Genomic DNA, 18297 nt, shown 5'->3' with positions numbered 1-18297 from the left:
TTTCTTCCGCCCCGTCTAGATTCCTCTCTTTTCAGCTCGAACTGCCATTCTCAGTTGAACCGTTCGTGTTGTGGACTGCGGGTAGGCCGCAACAATATACCACAGCAGCCAGTGGGGACCAGGACTGCTGGAGCACTGAGCCATCTGCCCATCGATTCCCATAACTCCCATAATTCCCATTCTGTTGGCAAACTCATGTCTTTAAAAAAATGATTTGATTTATTTGTGTGTGTGTGTTTGTCTTTATGTATGTGAGCGTTTGTGTGTGTGTTTGTCTTGTGTATGTGTTTGTGTGTGTCTTTGTGTATGTGTTTACATATGAGTTTTTGTAGATGTAAGTATGTATGAGTGTATGTGTATTTGTATATTTGTGTGTTTGTGTATATGTATGAGTGTGTGTGCGTATGTAAGTGTGGGTATGTGAATATTTGTGTATGCGTTTGTGTGTGAGTATGCATATGAATGGTTGTGTGTATGTATATGTGTATATGTGAGTGTGTGTGTGAATGTGTTAAATGTGTGTTTATGTTTGTGTAGGTCTGTGTTTGTATGTGTGTGACTGTATGTATGATTGTATATGTGAATGTGTGTGTGAGTGTATGTATGGTTTGTGTGTTTGTGTGAGTGTGTGTTTGTATGTTTGTGTGAGTGTGTATTTTTTGTGTGTATATGAGTGTTTATGTGTATTTATGTGTGTGTAAGTCTGTGTTTGTATATGTTTGTATTGTGTATATATATTTGTGTGTATGAATATTTGTGTGTGTGTTTTATGTGTGTGAGTGTGGGTTTGTGAATGTATATGTGTATGTGTGGCTATATGATTATGAGTGTGGTGTGTATGTTTGTCTATGTGTGAGTGTTTGTATGTATGACTGTGTGTGTGAATCTATGTGTGTCTGTGTGTGTGAATCTGTGTGTGTTTGTGTGTGTATATGAGTGTATGTGTGTGAGTGTGTGCATATTTGTTGTGCATTTAAGTGTTTCTGTGTGAGTGTGAATGTGTGTGTTTTGTGTGCATGAGTGTATATGAGTGTATGCATATTTGTTGTGTGTATAAGTGTTTGTATGTGTGTGTGAGTCTGTGTGTGACTTTGTTGTGTATATAAGTATTTGTAAGTGTGATTGTGAATGTGTGTGTGTGTTGTGTACCTGTGGATGTCAGAAGACAACTGGCTGAAGTCGGTTTTCTCTTGCTATCTTGTAGGATCTGGGAATCAATCTCCAGTTAGCAGCATTTTCCTGAGTGCCGCAGCCCCGTGATGACCGCAGTAGCCCACTGACGATCTCACTAGTCTCCAACCTCGTGTGTTCTGGGTGCTGCGTGGGAGCCAGTAGCAAATCTAACAAAGCTGGCCACGACCCCTGTGCTTCCAGCAATTCATCCAAGGTCTCCACCTGTGCTGTCAGCACCATGATTCAGCCAGAAAGGACGAGGTGCACAAGGAGATAGGCCACCAGGAATGAGAACAGGTAGAAACTTCTAGAAACAGAATTGAATCCCAGAAATGACCAATGTAGAAGCGACCGATCAAATTGGAAAGCGAATAGATGCAGAAGCTTACAGAACCAGACCAGTGCTACAAGTTCTTCTGAGAATCTCGTTTTATTTCACAAGATACTGAGTAGAGGGCAGTGAGGACAGGGAGGGATGCTGAGTGGATGACGGAAGTCACAGAGAAGGAGACCCAAGGTCAACTTAGCTCTGAGGTCTGCACAGGGGGACAGGAACACTGAGCAGGGTGTCAGGCCTCGGCAGAGCCTGGCTGGCCTAACTGTGGCAAGTGTCTAGTAGCCCAGAAAGTGTCTCCCTGAATTCTGTTGGGTAGGGATTACTTCCGAAGAGCTGGCCACACACAGAGAGGAGAACCAAATAGCCAGTGGAAAGGCAACATTGGATGCAGCTTAAGGACAGGGTCCCAGAGGGAGTAACTCATGCCACATGAAGCCTTTTCCCATGTGTGGCCAGATATTCTGGGGAGGCCTCAGAAGGTTTGCAGGACTCACAGCTTGTCAGCTGATCACAGAATAATAGCCACCATCAGACCTGACAAAAAGTGTGGGAAACTCAGAGCTGAGCAGGGAGACATGGGTATGAGGCTGAACCCAGTTGTGAGAACAGGCCCTCTTGGCTCAAGACTCTGAGGGTATCAGACCTGCACCTGGGGGATTCTAAAGCATGGGAAAGGCCCTCAGCAGCTGGACTTCTGTCCACAGCAGGCCTGTTTGGAGCAGGCAGGGCGGCACAGCAGGGACACACAGGAGGCTGGGCGGCAGCAGCTGGGCTGGCAGGAGGAGGCACAGCAGGAGGAGGTGGGCACACAGCAGGCAGGTCTGCACACAGGGCGGCACAGCAGGGACAGGCTGGAGCAGGGCTTGCAGCACACAGGAGCACAGCAGGAGGGCTGGCAGCAGGAGGAGGAGCCAGAGCAGATGGGTGTGCAGCAGACAGGCTTGCAGCAGACAGGCACACAGCAGGGNGATTGACAGCATGAGGACTGGCAGCTAGACTGCTGGCAGCATGATCCAGAGCAGATGGGTGTGCAGCAGACAGGCTTGCAGCAAAGGGTCACACAGCAGGATGGCTGGCATGGGGAGCAGGTGCAGCAAGCTGGCTGGCAGCTAGACTGCTGGCAGCATGAGGGTGTGCAGCAGGAAGACTGGCAGCAGGGGCTGGACACACAGCTCACTGGGGTACAGATGAGGGTCAGGCAGGGGGCTGGGGCACAGCAGCTGGGCTGGCAGCAGCCGGGGGCACAGCAGCTGGGCTGGCAGCAGCTTGGCTGGCAGCAGCTGGGGGCACAGCAACAGGGCTCACAGCAGCTCTCTGGGCAGTCATCCACCTGCCAGGAGGAGTTGGTGCGAGCATCAGAGCAAACAGACATGGTGGAGGCAGCCATGGCGGGTTTGGCTGGAGGAGGGTGAGCGTGTGTTGAGTGAATGTGTGTGTGTGTGTGTGAGGTGTTCTGGTGGCTGCCTTTATACTCCTGGGCTGCTTGTATTGTGTTGTGCCTCAGCTCCTGGCTTCCTTTTCCTTATTGTGTTTGGAGTCAGCCTGTGGCTGTCAACAAATACTGCAATCTGGTGAGGCTCTGGAGCTCTTTTTTAATCCCTGGGGGAGATTGCACTGAGACACTCAGATTACATGAGAGGCAGGGATGGCAGTAGCCAGGTGACATTCTAGAGGTGGCAGCCACCGTCCTTCTCTCAGAAGTCTTAGTTCTTGAGGCAGCTTCTCTGGCCGAGCAGAGACAGAGCGGGGGCACCCAGGCTTTGAGGATGGGGGCTTGTGCTCCTAAATTGTTGTGTAAGACTTGCTGTCTAGGGATGCCTCCAATTGTCAGTGGGAACTCGAGGATACCTTCATGCCCGTGACAGGCCCCTGGGAGTCTGCCTGGAGCTGAGGTTAGCTCACAGAGGGTGTGAGAAAGATCTCAGCAGAGACAGTGAGGTGGAGGCTTTCTGGCACATTCCATGTTGAGCTCCTTGGGATCCCCCAGCAGTGCCCATAATGTGTATGCATCCTTTGCCTCCTCTGAACTCTGGCAGCCTCTCCTGTTCTCAGGTTTTCAGAGCTCCTGTGGCCCCATGGACATTGGGAGTTCCTTCACTCAACACAACTTTGCTAAAGGATGCAGACACGGTGCAAGGACAAGTTATTCACTAGAGCCTTGGCCTGTGAAGCTACTCATGCTAAGCTCAGCTCCAAGCCTGGGGAACACCTAGAGTTCTGGTTACTCATCTTTCCATGGTCCCTATACTCCGCCACATTTCTGAGGGTCAAGGCACATCCTTGGGGATACTCTGGGCTGCAGAGTCTCCAAACAGCTTCTCACTATATCTGGCACTGGCTGGGATGGGTGAGTGACAGGGCTTGGAACCTCTGTGGTTCTAATGGTGGAGTGAGATGGTGTGCTAGGACCCTCTGTGCTGCAGAGAGAATATCTTGTGTATTGCATGGGCGTGCCACCTGTCAATTAAAAAGCCTATGGCCTATAGCTTAGGCAGAAAATAAAGGTGAGATATCCAGGCGAGAGAAAGGATTCTGGGATAGAGCCCTGAAGATGTGAGGAGACAGACACAGTTTACCCAAGGACAGGTAACATGCCAGCCACATGGCAGAATGTAGGTTAAAATACATGTGTTGTCTTTAGTTATGATCTAATCAGAGTAGAGTCTAGCTATATGGCCAAGGTATTTGTAAATATATTTTGAGTCTGAGTCTTTTTTCTGGGAGCCTGGGGCTCAGAGGCAGAACCAGGCCTAACTGCTACCTCATGCAGTCAGATGGAGAAGTTCCATTTCAAACAAAGGCTGAAAATTATCAGGTTTATTGAAAGACATTGATCTTCACACCCAGGGAGTTCAGCTGATGAGATGGAGCCCACTGGGTAGATCTGCAAGCCAGGTGTTACAATGAGAAAGCTGAGCCCAAACCCAGGGGAAGATCTTGAAAGCTGCAAAGGGGACTCTCAGAAAAGCAATGGCTAGCCTTGGCCTGATACCAGGAGGCCAGAGGCAGTGGGTGAGACTTATACACACAGTAAAACCATTTCAGAAGCTAAGGCAAAATAGAGGCATCTCGATAAGCAAAACCAAGAGGCTCCGCCGTGAGCAGACGCATCCTTCAGAAAAAAGAGGCAGGGTACCGAATAGGAAGAGATTTTACCAGCTACACATGCAATTGAGGGCTAGTATCTAAAATGTATAACATGTATAGATCTAAACAGAAGCTCTAGGAGATGAAACACAAGTGGCTGAAAAACATTTAGAAAAGTTCAACACCCCGAGTCATCAGGGAAACGCAAATCAAAACAGCTTTGAGAGTCCATCTTACACCTGTCAAAATGGCCAAGATCAATAAAACAGGTGACAGCTCATGCTGGTGAGAATGTGGGGGGAGGAAAAACACTTACTCATTTATAGTGTGGGTGCAGACTTGTACAGCTACTATGGAAATCAGGGTGACAGTTCCGCAGGGAGCTGGGAATAGATCTACCTCAAGGTCCAGCTAGACCACTCTTGGGCATCTGCCTAAAGGATGCTTCATCCCCTACAGAGACACTTGCTCACCCAGATTCACTGTTGCTCTGTTCATAATAGCCCCAAATTGGAAGCAGCTTAGAAGTCTATCAGGGGATGAATGGATTTTTTTGTTAATGTGGTATATCTACACAATGGAATATTACTCGGCTGTTAAAAAAAATGAAACTACAAGATTGGCAGGTAAATTGATGGATAGGAGGAAAAATCATCCTGAATGAAGTAACGCAGATCCAAATGACAAGTATGATATGCACCCACTTCTGCGTGGATGTGAGCTGTTAAGTCTTCAATAAGCAGGGTAAAACCCATGATCACCGCAGAGGTTATGCACAGGGCGAGGAATTGGGAGGTAAGGATATCCCACAGACGGGGAAATAGAATCTATAGTTATGGATGGACAGGAGGAGAAAGAACAGGAGAATTCATAAACAGAGAATGGGAGACGCAGTAAGACAGGGGACACAAGGAGGGACAACTAAAACTCAGGATCATTTGGGGAGTCATCTGGAAACCTAGCAAAGTTGAAGCTTCTTAAAATATATACATACATGCAAGAAATGTAAATAGAATCACCAAATAACGGGAGAGACAAGCCCCACCTGGGCATCTCTTGCCACCAATGAAACCCGCTGGGAATGGGTTACATCTAATTGAGGAGTTGTTGGCCAAAGGAGCCCCATGGGAACCCCCAAATAACCCACACTATTTCCAAGGCTATTGGTTGCTCACCAGCTACTGATGGGAAGGCCCTGTTGCTGAAGACAACACTTAGATAACTCACTGGACATCTCGAGGAGAAGTTGAGCCTACCTAGAGCCTTCACCCTACTGGATAGTGCTCGTGGTACTGGAAGGTACTCTGCATGCTACCAGAGGAGTAAAGTAAACGCCAGCCCAGCTACAAGCCCTTCAAGATACACTGGTGTAATAGTGGCCCAAACGCTATGGGAGTGACCAACCACTGTCTGATTGGATTTAAGGCCTGTTCTATGAGATGGTGATGCTTGGGTGGCTGAGAACCTGAGCCTAGATAGGCTGTGGACCTAGAGGAAAACTAAATGCTACTGTTCTGCTAAAGGAACACAGCGATGAGATGAGTCCTAATGACATTCTGCTATATTCATTGATCAGTGCTTTGCTCAGCCACCATCAGAGAAGCATCTCCTGCAGCAGATGGGAATGAATCCAGAGACCACAGCTGGGCAATGTCAGGGAGTGAGAGACCTTGGCACACTCATCCCTAAATGGATGTCTCCATCTAATCCCTCCCCTCCGGGCTCAGGGAACTACAGAAGAGGAAGGAGGAAGAGTGTAAGAGCCAGAAGGGATGGAGGACACCAAGGAAGCAAGGCCTTCTACATACAACAGCAAAGATGCACACATGAACTCCCTGAGAGTAAGGTGGCATCCACAGAGCATGCACGAGTCCAAGCTACACGGGGTCCCAGGGCTGACAGGGAAAGTAGACGTGACCCCCCCCCCCAAAAAAAAAACCTCCAACTGATAACCACTTAAAAAGGAAAAAAATAGTTTTATCCAATAGGATCTCACTGGATATACAAACCAAACTTAATGGGCAGGCCCTGTGCCTAGCAGTAGCTGGTCAATATACATGCAAACACATGAACACACATGACAATACCATGAACACTACTCAAACAATGCTTTGTCTTGGCATTTTTCTTTCTGACATATATCAGAAATATATTTCTGCATCTGTATGTGTTTCTTGTGGGATTTTTGGAGGGCATTTTTGTTTGTTTGTTTGTTTGTTTGTTTTCTCCTATTCTGGTTTATTTGTATTTATTTTAACTTATTCTATCCACCTGGAGGTGATTGAATCCACAGGAGAAGTCAACAGCCCAGAAGTAATTAGGAGATATCCACAACAGAAGAAGAAGCCATCGTCCTTCATGGCAGGAGAGGCATGGTGAACCTGGAGCAGCTGCCGTATCATTCCTCAGTGAGGAAGCAGACAGGTGCTCACCAGTGCTCAGCTCGCTCGTTCTTGTTTGACTCATTCCAAGATTTCAGCCCATGGAATGGAGCCACTCACATTTATGGTGGCTCCTCTCTCCCCAGTCAATCCTCCCTGGAAACACCCTCACTGACATGTCCAGAAGTGCATTCCCTGGGTGATGCCAAGCCCTGTCAGGTGACACTGACCCTCGACCATCACAGTGCACAGGCGCACAAGCTATGCAGTGGGAGAGACCCGAGAGAAAGGCCTCGGGTCAGGTACCCGAGCAGAGCTGATGTACAAGGGAGGAAAATATACACCACAGTGGGAACAGACCAAGAAGAACCCACACCCACCCTCAGGACGTCTCCTGAAAACCAGAGGAGGGGGTGACACATCTCCAGACACTCTGAGGCATGTGTTCCTCTCACAGAACCCTCAAAGACAAGTGTACAGACCACCACCTGTGACATGGACAGAAAGTCCTCAGAAAATCCAGCAATAGAGCCCAGATGCATAGAAATGGATGGGAGCTGCAGGTCTTCAATTTGTCACATAACCTTGGTGCTAAAGGTTTAGTGCCAGCTTATAGTAAGTGCTGTTGGATGGCAGTGGGGCTTTAGGAAGTAGAAGTAAGTCAGATGTGCCCTCAAAGGGGACACTGGGACCCTGGCCCTCCTCTTTGCTTTCTAACAGAGTAGACAGATTCCTGCCACACTCCTCATCCAATACCACAAGACTGTGGGAATAACCTGGCCATACCTTTAAAGACACAGACTTCCTATGTGACCCATGAATTCCACCTATAGATTTATCCCCAGGAGTAATGAGAGTGAGTTTACACTCACTCCAGCCAGGACATAAATGTTGACAGCAGCAGCATTTTACAAGCCAGAAGAGGAGGCAGGCCAAGGGTCCATCAGCTGCTGATCAATAGAGAGTCAATAGAATGTGGATAATGTGCAGTCACAGTCAGAAGTTATTCAGCTGTGACCCACAGGGAGGCAACTGTGGCACATGCTACCACACAGCAGAAGCCATGAGGACATACGTTGAGCGATCAGTCATGAAAGTCTGGATACAATGATCCACTTATGTGAAATGTACAAAGCAGATTGACCCACAGGTATGCAGAGAGATTGGCAGTAAGAGACGAGGCAGGGCCATGGGATTTGTCAAAGGACACAAGACATATGCTGTAGTCAAATTATCCTAAAATCAATTGCCAAAATTCATGACACACCAAAAACCATGGAGCCGTGCACACCTATAACTGTACCAGCAGACACTGATCTAAGGAAGCCTGTGACCATACTGTAAATCATCAAGCTGTAGATATCAGAGATTATTCTAGTAACCATGGAGATGAGTATACTCATGGAGCTGTGTCAGCCTGTGACCATGTATAGACATCAAGCTATATATCTCTGTGTCTGTACCACTAACCATGGGGCAGGAATGTTCTTGACAGGATTAGCAACCATTGACCTATGCAGAATCTCAGCTAGAGCAGTAACCACTAGGCTACCCAAGCCAGGCACCATGCCAACAATTGATGTGTACAACCGTTGCATGTGCAAACCAATGGCTATGCTAGCAACCACTGAGATGTACACACTCAGGACTGTACTACCAACCATCACAATATGCCAACAACCATTGAGTTGTGCAAACTCTTGACTCTACCAACAACAACATAGGCTTTGAAAACCTATCCTGATTTTTCAATATATCTATATATTGATAGACAGATTGATCTATATCAACAATCATGGAGCCACGCAAATCCATGATGAAATCCACAACCACCAGACTGCACAAACCGGTTCATATACCAACAACCACTGGGCAGTACAAACCTGTGTCTATACTAACAGCCATCAGGCTGAACAAATCTGTGAATGTTCCAGCAACCACCGAGCCACATAAACCCATGACTATATATATCATTCGCCATTAGGGCTCCACAGACCCTTGGCTATTTGTCAACCACCAGCTGTGCAAGCCCATGCATGTCTCAACAACTGGCCCACAGGGCAGTACAAACCTGTGACCGAACCAACAGCCATCAGGCCCCAGGTAGCACAGACTGAGCCAGCATACCAGTCACTGATGGGGTTGTGATGTGAGCAAGGAAGCCCCTTCTGACCCAAAGTTCCTGTGACCAAGTCTCTCTCTCTGTGGCCTGGATCAGCCCAGGGTTTTGTGCCGATGCTGGGAACATTAAGAAAAAAGTCAGGCCACCCTTAGCAGAAGAAAAACTACCACTGACCTTGGGTGGAAGGTTGGGAACTCTCAAGGTGACGATGATGGAGAATTCTTCAGGGAAGAGATCGCAGCTGGAGAAGATTCTAGAGGCAGGGAAACTTGTGGTATAGGGCTCGGTGGCTGAGAACTGGAGGCCCCGCACACCCTCCGCCTGCACCATCCGGATCCCACTTGTAGCTCCATTCAAAGGGACCACCTCTGCCAGAATGTCCAGGGGACGAAGGTCTGCAGCAAGGACATAACGGGGGCAGGGGTTAGGTCGTTGCAATGGGACAGTCATGATGGCTCATTTACAGAGTCTGCGTGGTTTTGGATTTTACATCATGAAGGCTGTCAGAGCCACGGTAGAACCATGGTGTCAGTTTGTGAATCCGAACCTGAGTAAATAAACAGGAAATCTGGGATGGTGCACAGAAGCTGGCCTCTTGCATGGCTGACGGATGGCAAGAAGCAGTCACAACAGGTAGTGTTGGGGGCTGTAGCTTGGCACAACAGGGATGGATGATGCTGTCTTTGCCACTGTCCTCATGGCTGGGGAGTGTTTTAAAATGTCCTACGTAAGCCTCCTTTTGCCATTAAAAAATCTTGCCTCAGCCTTCTTGAGCTCACCCACAGTTTACCACTGTGTGTGTTCCCATTACATCATGCTGTCACTGCCCTTTGGAGACACTCTGTCTGTTACTCAGGTTGTCAATTAGTGCCTCACTTAGCCTTGGGAGCAGTGATCATGGCTATCCCAGTTTTACCAGTGAGGAAAATGAAGACACATAACACCAACAGTGATTCTGTCTCCTACATGAGTGAGAGGGACCATGGCAGGGCATGCTCCACATGGTAGCTAAGTTCAGTCAACAGTGGAAACTGCCAAGACAAGGATGTATATATCTCGCCACAGGACCAAAGTGCCAAGGCTAGACCCTCATGAGCTGACTCCACTAAAACCATGAGCTAAATTAAACCTTTCCTTTCTCTCAGTTAATGACCTTGGGCATTTCATCGAAGAACCCGTGGGAAGCAAACTCACAAAGGAAAGGCTAGGTGCCCCTGCCCGCGGTGGTCACACAGAACCTGGCCTGCTTCCTGGGAGGCTCAGGAAACATGGCTCCTGCAGTAGAGCACACGGAGGATGGGGCCTTGGTTTCTAACCTGCTGGAGAGCTGCTGATCTGGGAGTGAAACAGAGTATGAGATGGAGCAGACAGAGGCTGGTCAGCCACGGACAAGGTAGGAAGAGCTCAGAGCAAGCCATGGGCCATGTGAGGCAAACAAGGGACCAAGGAAGAGACGGGAGAGGGGTGGGTTTACATTTAGACGCAGTTCATAGTTTAGCCAACAGTGTACACAGTGTACAGTGGTCAGGCAGATGGGCCGGAGGCAGATCCCACAGAACCATGGATGGTACCCAAACAGAGGATAGGGCTCTGGGGGCGGGGGCGGGGGTGGGAGGGAGTCATAAATGATGGGCAGGTGGTTCCATAGAAGCTGGCTATTTGAAATTTCCCAGAATCTCCTGGCATGTGCTAGCAACAGAAGGGGAATGGCAGCTCAGCCAGCAGAGCCTACAGGCCACACCGTGCACAAGACTGTGGTCCAACACGAGCCCCTATTTGACTGGGAGAAAGACAGGCGCCCATGAGTGATGTTGTACAAGTCAAGTAAGGCCTCTTCTCAAGAGTTAAGGTCACAGGAAGTCAGGGCTGATGGTTGTGAGGCCTTTCCTAAGCCTTGTGACACGGGTGTCAACTGCTGTATGTGGTGAAGCCAGTCCTGAGAGAAAGCAACGGCCTGCAGGAGTATCTGGGTTTGGAGACAGGCGTGGGGGTGGGGTGCTGGCCTGGTCCCAGGCAGGGGTTCCTGATGGCCTGAAGTGCGAACCCTCCAGAGATGCTGGGTATGAGTTCTTGGCCCTGCACGGGTGACTATATTTGACAGTAGAGTCTTCGTAGATGACCAAGGAATGGCAGGCCACTAGGTGGGCTACATTCCCCCAGTGTCCTTATAATAAGAAGAATGATTTGGACTCAACCTACAGGGGGAAAGCAGAGGTGAGGGACAAGCCACAGAGCCAACAATGCTGACAGTCCTGGGAGCCAGGAGGCCTGGCAGTCCCCTTGGCTCAGATCAAGCAGCACTGACACCCAAGATGAATGTCAGTCTCCATGGTGTGCGATGGTGACACCCCAGTTAGCCATACCCTTGGGGTACCTGGCTGCACACTCTGAGGAAACTGATACACCCCTGCAAGGAAATCCTAGTTTTGCTACCATGAAACCCCACTAGCCCTCACTAACCACCACAGAAGGACAGAGTCAGGACCCAGCCCAAGAGGCCCAGGGCCAGGAGTAATCCATGGCCACATGTCCCTCCATCAACATCAGTACCTCAGATGAGTCCTGCCTTCCTCCAAAACAAGCCAGGAAGGAAGCCCACGTGATCAACAAGCACACAAGATGTCCGTATGAGACTAAACACGAGGCAGGGCCCCAGCAACACGTGCAGCCACTAGGAAAATATAAACAGGAACAGGGCCAACAGCAACCAGGAAGGAGTGCTCACAGGTTGGGCCAGGGAGGAGTATAAAGGCAGCGTGTCCTACACCCTGACACACACTCACGCACATTCACTCAACACACACTCACCCTCCTCCAGCCTACCCCGCCATGGCTGCCTCCACCATGTCCGTCTGCTCTGACACTCGCACCAACTCCTCCTGGCAGGTGGATGACTGCCCAGAGAGCTGCTGTGAGCCCTGCTGCTGTGCCCCCAGCTGCTGCCAGCCAAGCTGCTGTGTCCCCAGTTGCTGTGCCCCCAGCTGCTGTGTCCCCAGCTGCTGCCAGCCCAGCTGCTGTGTCCCCAGCTGCTGCCAGCCCAGCTGCTGTGCCCCAGCCCCCTGCCTGACCCTCATCTGCACTCCAGTGAGCTATGTGTCCAGCCCCTGCTGCCAATCTTCCTGCTGCACACCCTCATGCTGCCAGCAGTCTAGCTGCCAGCCAGCTTGCTGCACATGCTCCCCATGCCAGCAGCCCTGCTGTGTACCTGTCTGCTGCACACCTGTCTGCTGCACACCTGTCTGCTGCAAGCCTGTGTGCTGCACACCCATCTGCTCTGGCTCCTCCTCCTGCTGCCAGCCCTCCTGCTGTGCTCCTGTGTGCTGCAAGCCCTGCTCCAGCCTGTCCCTGCTGTGCCGCCCTGTGTGCAGACCTGCCTGCTGTGTGCCCACCTCCTCCTGCTGTGCCTCCTCCTGCCAGCCCAGCTGCTGCCGCCCAGCCTCCTGTGTGTCCCTGCTGTGCCGCCCTGCCTGCTCCAAACAGGCCTGCTGTGGACAGAAGTCCAGCTGCTGAGGGCCTTTTCCTGGTGACAGCTGGCTTAGGTCCTGGGGCTCCTCTCAGCTTTTCTAGTTTGACTTTGACCTGGGATAGACAATCCCCCCACCCAAGATGTAGCCCCCCAACTTGTTCCTTGTGACTTGACCTCTCCTCCTGCTTCCTAGGAGGCCTGCTGATCCTCTGGGACTCTGTCTTTCCTGTCCCTTTCTTCTGGTTGCTTGCCCCCAACACCAGTCTGTCAGCAGCCCACAGCTTCAATAAACGTTTTTAACGACCTGGATCGCCTCTCGTGCTCTGGAGCATGTGGTTCAAGTAAATGTCCATCTCCTTAGCCAGAAATGTTTCTAGGAGGGAAGGACTGGGCTCAGCAATTGACAGGTGACAGTAGCCACCTCCCTGGGGTACCACAGTATGATTTAGGCTTCCTCTCCCAAAATTTCAGCCTTCTGTGACTCCTATAGGTGGCTGGTTACCCCAGGTGTGGGTAGCGGGTTCTGCAGTCCCCTATAAGCCAAGCCGCCAACTGCTCCTTTTGATCTCTCTAGAGTCACACAAATGAAGCCACACACATGGCTCCAGGCACTGTAGCCCCTGGGCCTGGGCTGCCTAGAGAGTCCTGCCTACCAGATGACTCTCCACAGCTTATACAGAGAGGAACAGGAGAGATTCGTCTGGAAATAAAAGCATTGTGGGGCTGAAGGGACACAGGACCAGGCACTGCCCAGCACCCTCCACGGGGACATGGGGACACAGGGACAGGTCTCTATAGATTGCATTAGGTCTCCACTCACAGGGCCTTGGCTATCAGCCCTCTCTAATGTGGAGAAGACATGGGCTGCACCTGGTGCACCGGTGAGTGAACAACGGGTCAAGATCTGGAAACTTCCACTCTGAGGAGCTGTGGCAGAGGTCAGGGATACGGTGATCAGCTGACCATCATCCCCAGTGAAGCAAGGATGCCAATGTCCTTGGTCCCATCCTACCCCAGACAACACTGACCGGACCTCACTGAGCCCTTCTTGTCTGCTCCCACCCCCAATCCCACCTCTCACCCCTGCCTGCATCCATCTGTCCCCAGAATCCCCCAGGGCCAGGCTTGTTCATCAGAGCCCCAGCCTTCTCTCAGCCTATTCCCTTCCTATCCACTTTGACTAAGTCCTCCCTCAGAATAATTGTTTCCACCAAGTCCTTCAACACCCCTCAAACTCCCACACTGGGTCCTGACCCACATCCCTACTCTGGGGACCCTGAAGACACGTGTCCAGACATCAAGTCTGTGCGGACAGACAACTGTTCTCTGTTCTGTTGAGTAAATGTTTCTGCTTTTCCCTGTGAGGACTGAGTCCCGACGCGCTCTCCTGAGGGGCAGCTGCCCAGGGCTCCCTCACAGCGGCGCTGTTGTCTGTCTCTGCCCACTACCTTAGCTGCTTTGCTTCAGGCAGGGTTTGAGGGTACGATCCTTCACTGGAGTGGGGTGGCGGGGAGGAGTGAAGGGCAGAGCTGTGCTCAGCTGCAGCAGCAAGGACATGAGGCTCCTGCTCACATCTTAGTGGAAGCAGAGGGAAGATAGGAAGTGAAGTCAGGTTATGACCCTCAAGTCCCACCCCTTAGAAAGCTACTTCCTCCAGGCATTTTCTATCTCCCAGAGGTTCTACAACCTCAGACACTGGAGGCCATGGGGACATCACTCCTCTAAGCCACAATCCTCACGATAGCTTAAAGTCACCTCTCCACAATGCCAGCACATGCCTATGTTGCCTTTCTGTAGTGAAAGAGCCATGTCACCTGCATTGACATGACAGTGTGGGCGCCTGTGTGGCTTTGGTGATGTGTCAGATCACGTGCTTATTTTTCTTCAAGTGGGTTGTTTGGATTTATATTATTAAAGTGCACGCTCTTCGTGATTCCTGGATGGTATACATATGATTAACATCAATACTGCAAACCTTCCCACACTTTCCTCAGTATTGAGTGGAATCCTTAATTTCAGCAAAGCTCGCATTATTCTTTGTCTTCAGTGACCTTTCTGGTAACTTAAGTCAGAACCAGACAGACTCCCTAGGCTCCTGTTGAGTTCTGAGTGTGAAATGACGCCCGACCCCAGTGCTTGTGTGTTTGAACATTGGGTGCCTGGCTGCTAGTCCTGTCTTGGGAGGTTGTGGAATGTCTGTTTCTTTACAGTGGGGAGCAGAAGAGGACTGGAAGCCTCTGTTTTCATTCTGGGGCATCTTGAGTCAACTTTTGATGGCCAGAGTCATCCCAGCTCATTTAGACACATCTCTTTGTCCTTTGAACCTCTTCAACCCATACCCTGCTGACCACATGGGTGGAATAATTCTGGATTCTAGTCCATGCCAGTTTATTTATTTATTTATTTATTTATTTATTTATTTATTTGGTGGCTTTCTGTGATCCCCTCATAAACAAAGGTCTTAGAGTCAAATAATGGAAGTTCTCTGACCCTGTTTGCCTTTCCTAGGTTTGGTTTGCAGCTCAGACATTTTAGAACCAGCCCATCAAATTTAACAGCAAAATCCTGCTAGGATTTGAACCCAGATTTCATTAAACCCATAGATCTGTTAGGAAGGACCAGATGTCTATGAACATGGTACACCTCTCTAGTCAATCATCTGGGATTTCTTTAACCTCTTCCAGAAATACTTTGTATCTTACACATATTTTCAGTACATCTATTATTTACTTTGTAAAATGCTTTAGTTGGTTACTTGTTTATTTATCTCCAACTCGTAAATTTGTATTTATTTTTATGTTTGTTTGTTTGTTAATTCATTGATACAGGATATCACTATATATTCCTGGCTATTCTGAAGATGGCTATGTAGACAAGGCTGTCCTTGAATTCATAGAGATCTGCCTATGCGTCCTGATGGTGAGATTAAAGGTGTGCACCATGGTGCCCCTCTGTTGCCTAAGTGTGATTGCAACTGTAGAAATACAGTTTATCGGGCTGGAGAGATGGCCCAGCAGTTAAGAGCACTGACTGCTCTTCCAAAGGTCCAGAGTTCAAATCCCAGCAACCACATGGTGGTTCACAACCATCCATAATGAGATCTGATGCCCTCTTCTGGGGTGTCTGAAGACAGCTACAGTGTACTTACAAATAATACATAAATAAATAAATAAATAAATAAATAAATAAATAAATAAATAGATCTTAAAAAAAAAAGAAAAGAAAAGAAATGCAGTTTATCTCCTGATGTGAGGTGGGTGTGAGGCATGTCTCATCCTTGTGTTCTCAGGCATCATGAGATTGGCACTATTTCCCCCATAAAGGCCAAGAATCTTATTGTGATTCCACCTGGAATCAGTGGTTTCTTTGTGTCTTAGTTAGGGTTTTACTGCTGTGAACAGACACCATGACCAAGGCAACTCTCATAAGGACAACTTTTAGTTGGGACTGGCTTACAGGTTCAGAGGTTCAGTTTATTGTCATCAGGGCAGGAGCATGGTAGCATGCAGACAGGCATGGTGCATGAAGAGATGAGAGTTCTACATCTTCATCTGAAGGTTGCTAGTGGAAGACTAGCTTCCAGGCCGCTAAGACAAGGGTCTTAAAGCCCAGGGTCCACAATGGAACACCTACTCCAACAGGGCCACACCTACTCCCACAAGGCCACACCCACTCCAACAAGGCCACACCTCCCAATAGTGCCACTCCCTGGGTGAACCATATTAAAACCATGACACTTTTTTTTTTGGTTTTTTTCGAGACAGGGTTTCTCTGTGTAGCCCTGGCTGTCCTGGCACTCACTTTGTAGACCAGGCTGGCCTCGAACTCAGAAATCCGCCTGCCTCTGCCTCCCGAGTGCTGGGACTAAAGGCGTGCGCCACCACGCCCGGCTACCATGACACTTTGTAATGTGTTTTTAGTTAAGACTTTAATCTCTTCCCAAGGTTGCTCTGGTCTTTTGCTCTGCCTTGTGTTAGTTTTATAGTCTCTGCCTCTCCAGTGACTTGTTTGTTTCCTTTGCACTGCTGAGTGTATCAGCACAAGGCCATTGCCTGCTGTGTTGCCCCTTTGGGGTGGCGACCTTTCAATTCCCAACATGGTCGTTTTCTTTCTTCTTTTTCTTGACCAGTATAGCTAGCTTGAAAGGCTCATTTTGTCATCTCAGAATGTAAGACCCTTGGCTGCTCCTCTCGGAGCTTCCCGCCTCGCTGCTCCGGCCTTCATTCGGATGGTTCCTGGGGCTTAGCTTGTACTGGACCTCTAGCTTTGAGTAGGAGCGCAGGTGCTGGGTCTCCCTTGTTTACTGAGAATCCCAGAGCCCCTCTCTTGAATGCAGGGTGTGCTTTCATTTTTGTTTTGCTCTAAATACATCCTAATTCTGTGGCGATTTTATCTTTGGCTCATGGGATACTTTTACACCTTCTCTCTAATTCCCACACACATGCAGTCTTCAGTTCTCCTATGGGTGTCTCCCTGTTCTGCCGAGACCTAGACACAGATTGGGTTGTACTTCTAGGGATGGGCCAGGGCTCACAGGACTGAGGATGAGGCTTCGTGTATGTTCATAGCTGCTTAGATTAAACAAAGCTTTCCACTGTTGGATGGGACATTGCTTAAATGTCAGTTGGCAGGTGGGTGTCTGGAAATACTTCAAGGTTTCTGTGTGCTGGTCTATTTTATTTCAGATTTGGAAAACTGTTTCTTTCTTTCTCTCTCTCTCTCTCTCTCTCTCTCTCTCTCTCTCTCTCTCTCCCTCCCTCCCTCCGTCCCTCCCTCCCTCTCTCCCTCCCTCCCTCTCCCTTCGTCTGTGATACACTGTCACTCTGTCACTGTCTTCAGACACACCAGAAGAAGACATCAGATCCCATTACAGATGTTTGTAAGCCACCATATGGTTGCTGGGAATTGAACTCAGGACCTCTGGAATAGCAGTCATTTGCTCTTAACAGCTGAGCCATCTCTCCAGCCCCAGTATTTTTTCTTTACTAATCTTTCTGGGCAGGCCTTTCCTTCTTATACTCCGGCTTTACACGTCAGACTATGATAACATGCTTGAGACTCCTCCTCTTCCCGTGACTTCCGCTCTACCTGAGACCCAGGCTCTGCCTGTGTCTCCAGCCCACCACTGCTCAGGCTTGCCCTGTGCAGCCAGCATCGCCCCAGAAGGAAGCCTGACAGCAGATCCAGGGCAAACACAAGATGCACCAGCCCCAGCCTCAGAACTCTGAGGTCCTAGAGAAACATCACCAGCTCTGTCCACACAGACCTGCAAAGGATATTCAAATCCTGATTAGAGCCCCTTGCTGGAGCTCATTGGATTATCATGTGGGGCAGTCTCCTGACTGGGTCTCCAGTCCTGCTGCTGAGCTCTGTTCAGCAAGTGACTCTCACTGAGAAAATGGGATGAGTCTATTGTCTTATCTGTTAGATAGTTGTATTGAATAAAATAAGAGCCAGGTAAGTGTTTGACTTGATGACTGACCTACAGGTCTGGATGAGGCTCAGTCAGGGCAGGGCAGTGTGACATCCCTCATTGGGTGGTGCAGCAATGGGGAGTCCCCAGGCCAGTGCCTCTGCCCCCAGCCTATGTCTGGTAGCCATCACAGTCATATGGGGGCAGGGGTGAGAAATGACCTCAGGACATGGCAGGGTAGAAGGGAAGATAGATATGGCCTCACTGAATGAGGTGGCTTTCCATCAATATAAACAATATTTGAGATCACTGGTTTCT

At 49.4% G+C, this 18297-nt stretch overlaps 3 protein-coding genes across 8 annotated transcripts in view; 1 reads left to right on the top strand and 2 right to left on the bottom strand.

The window, feature by feature from the left end:
* Tspear (thrombospondin type laminin G domain and EAR repeats) overlaps positions 1 to 18297 on the bottom strand; it is a 190985-nt gene that overhangs the window by 48695 nt on the left and 123993 nt on the right. Inside the window, exon 2 of the mRNA XM_021174552.1 lies at positions 9275 to 9495. Within this exon, the coding sequence (XP_021030211.1) occupies positions 9275 to 9495 (221 nt within the window). The remainder of the gene's footprint in view (positions 1 to 9274; positions 9496 to 18297) is intronic.
* Positions 2190 to 2897, bottom strand: LOC110303470 (keratin-associated protein 10-1-like). Of its 2 annotated transcripts, XM_021174569.1 has the most exons (2): positions 2777 to 2897; positions 2190 to 2716 (listed from the first exon to the last, which is right to left on the bottom strand). In XM_021174569.1, the coding sequence occupies exons 1-2, from the start codon at positions 2895 to 2897 to the stop codon at positions 2190 to 2192; spliced, it is 648 nt and encodes a 215-aa protein (XP_021030228.1). The 2 variants fall into 2 exon arrangements, with proteins under 2 accessions (XP_021030228.1, XP_021030227.1); XM_021174568.1 differs by having other exon boundaries at positions 2190 to 2897.
* LOC110303474 (keratin-associated protein 10-3-like) lies at positions 11882 to 12867 on the top strand. 5 transcript variants are annotated; one of them, XM_021174576.1, is made up of 2 exons: positions 11930 to 12050; positions 12156 to 12610. In XM_021174576.1, exons 1-2 carry the CDS (start codon positions 11930 to 11932, stop codon positions 12608 to 12610), a joined length of 576 nt encoding a protein of 191 aa, XP_021030235.1. The 5 variants fall into 5 exon arrangements, with proteins under 5 accessions (XP_021030233.1, XP_021030235.1, XP_021030234.1 ...); XM_021174575.1 differs by having other exon boundaries at positions 11930 to 12058; positions 12107 to 12610; XM_029482757.1 differs by having other exon boundaries at positions 11930 to 12080.

This window comes from Mus caroli, chromosome 10, assembly GCF_900094665.2.
Source record: "Mus caroli chromosome 10, CAROLI_EIJ_v1.1, whole genome shotgun sequence".
NCBI classification, from domain to species: Eukaryota; Metazoa; Chordata; class Mammalia; order Rodentia; family Muridae; genus Mus; species Mus caroli.
This window is presented reverse-complemented; position numbering and strand designations above follow the sequence as displayed.

What these genes read in the sequence shown, in the direction of transcription:
- LOC110303474 (XM_021174574.1), top strand. Translation starts at nt 11,930, where the DNA reads ATGGCTGCCTCCACCATGTCCGTCTGCTCTGACACTCGCACCAACTCC.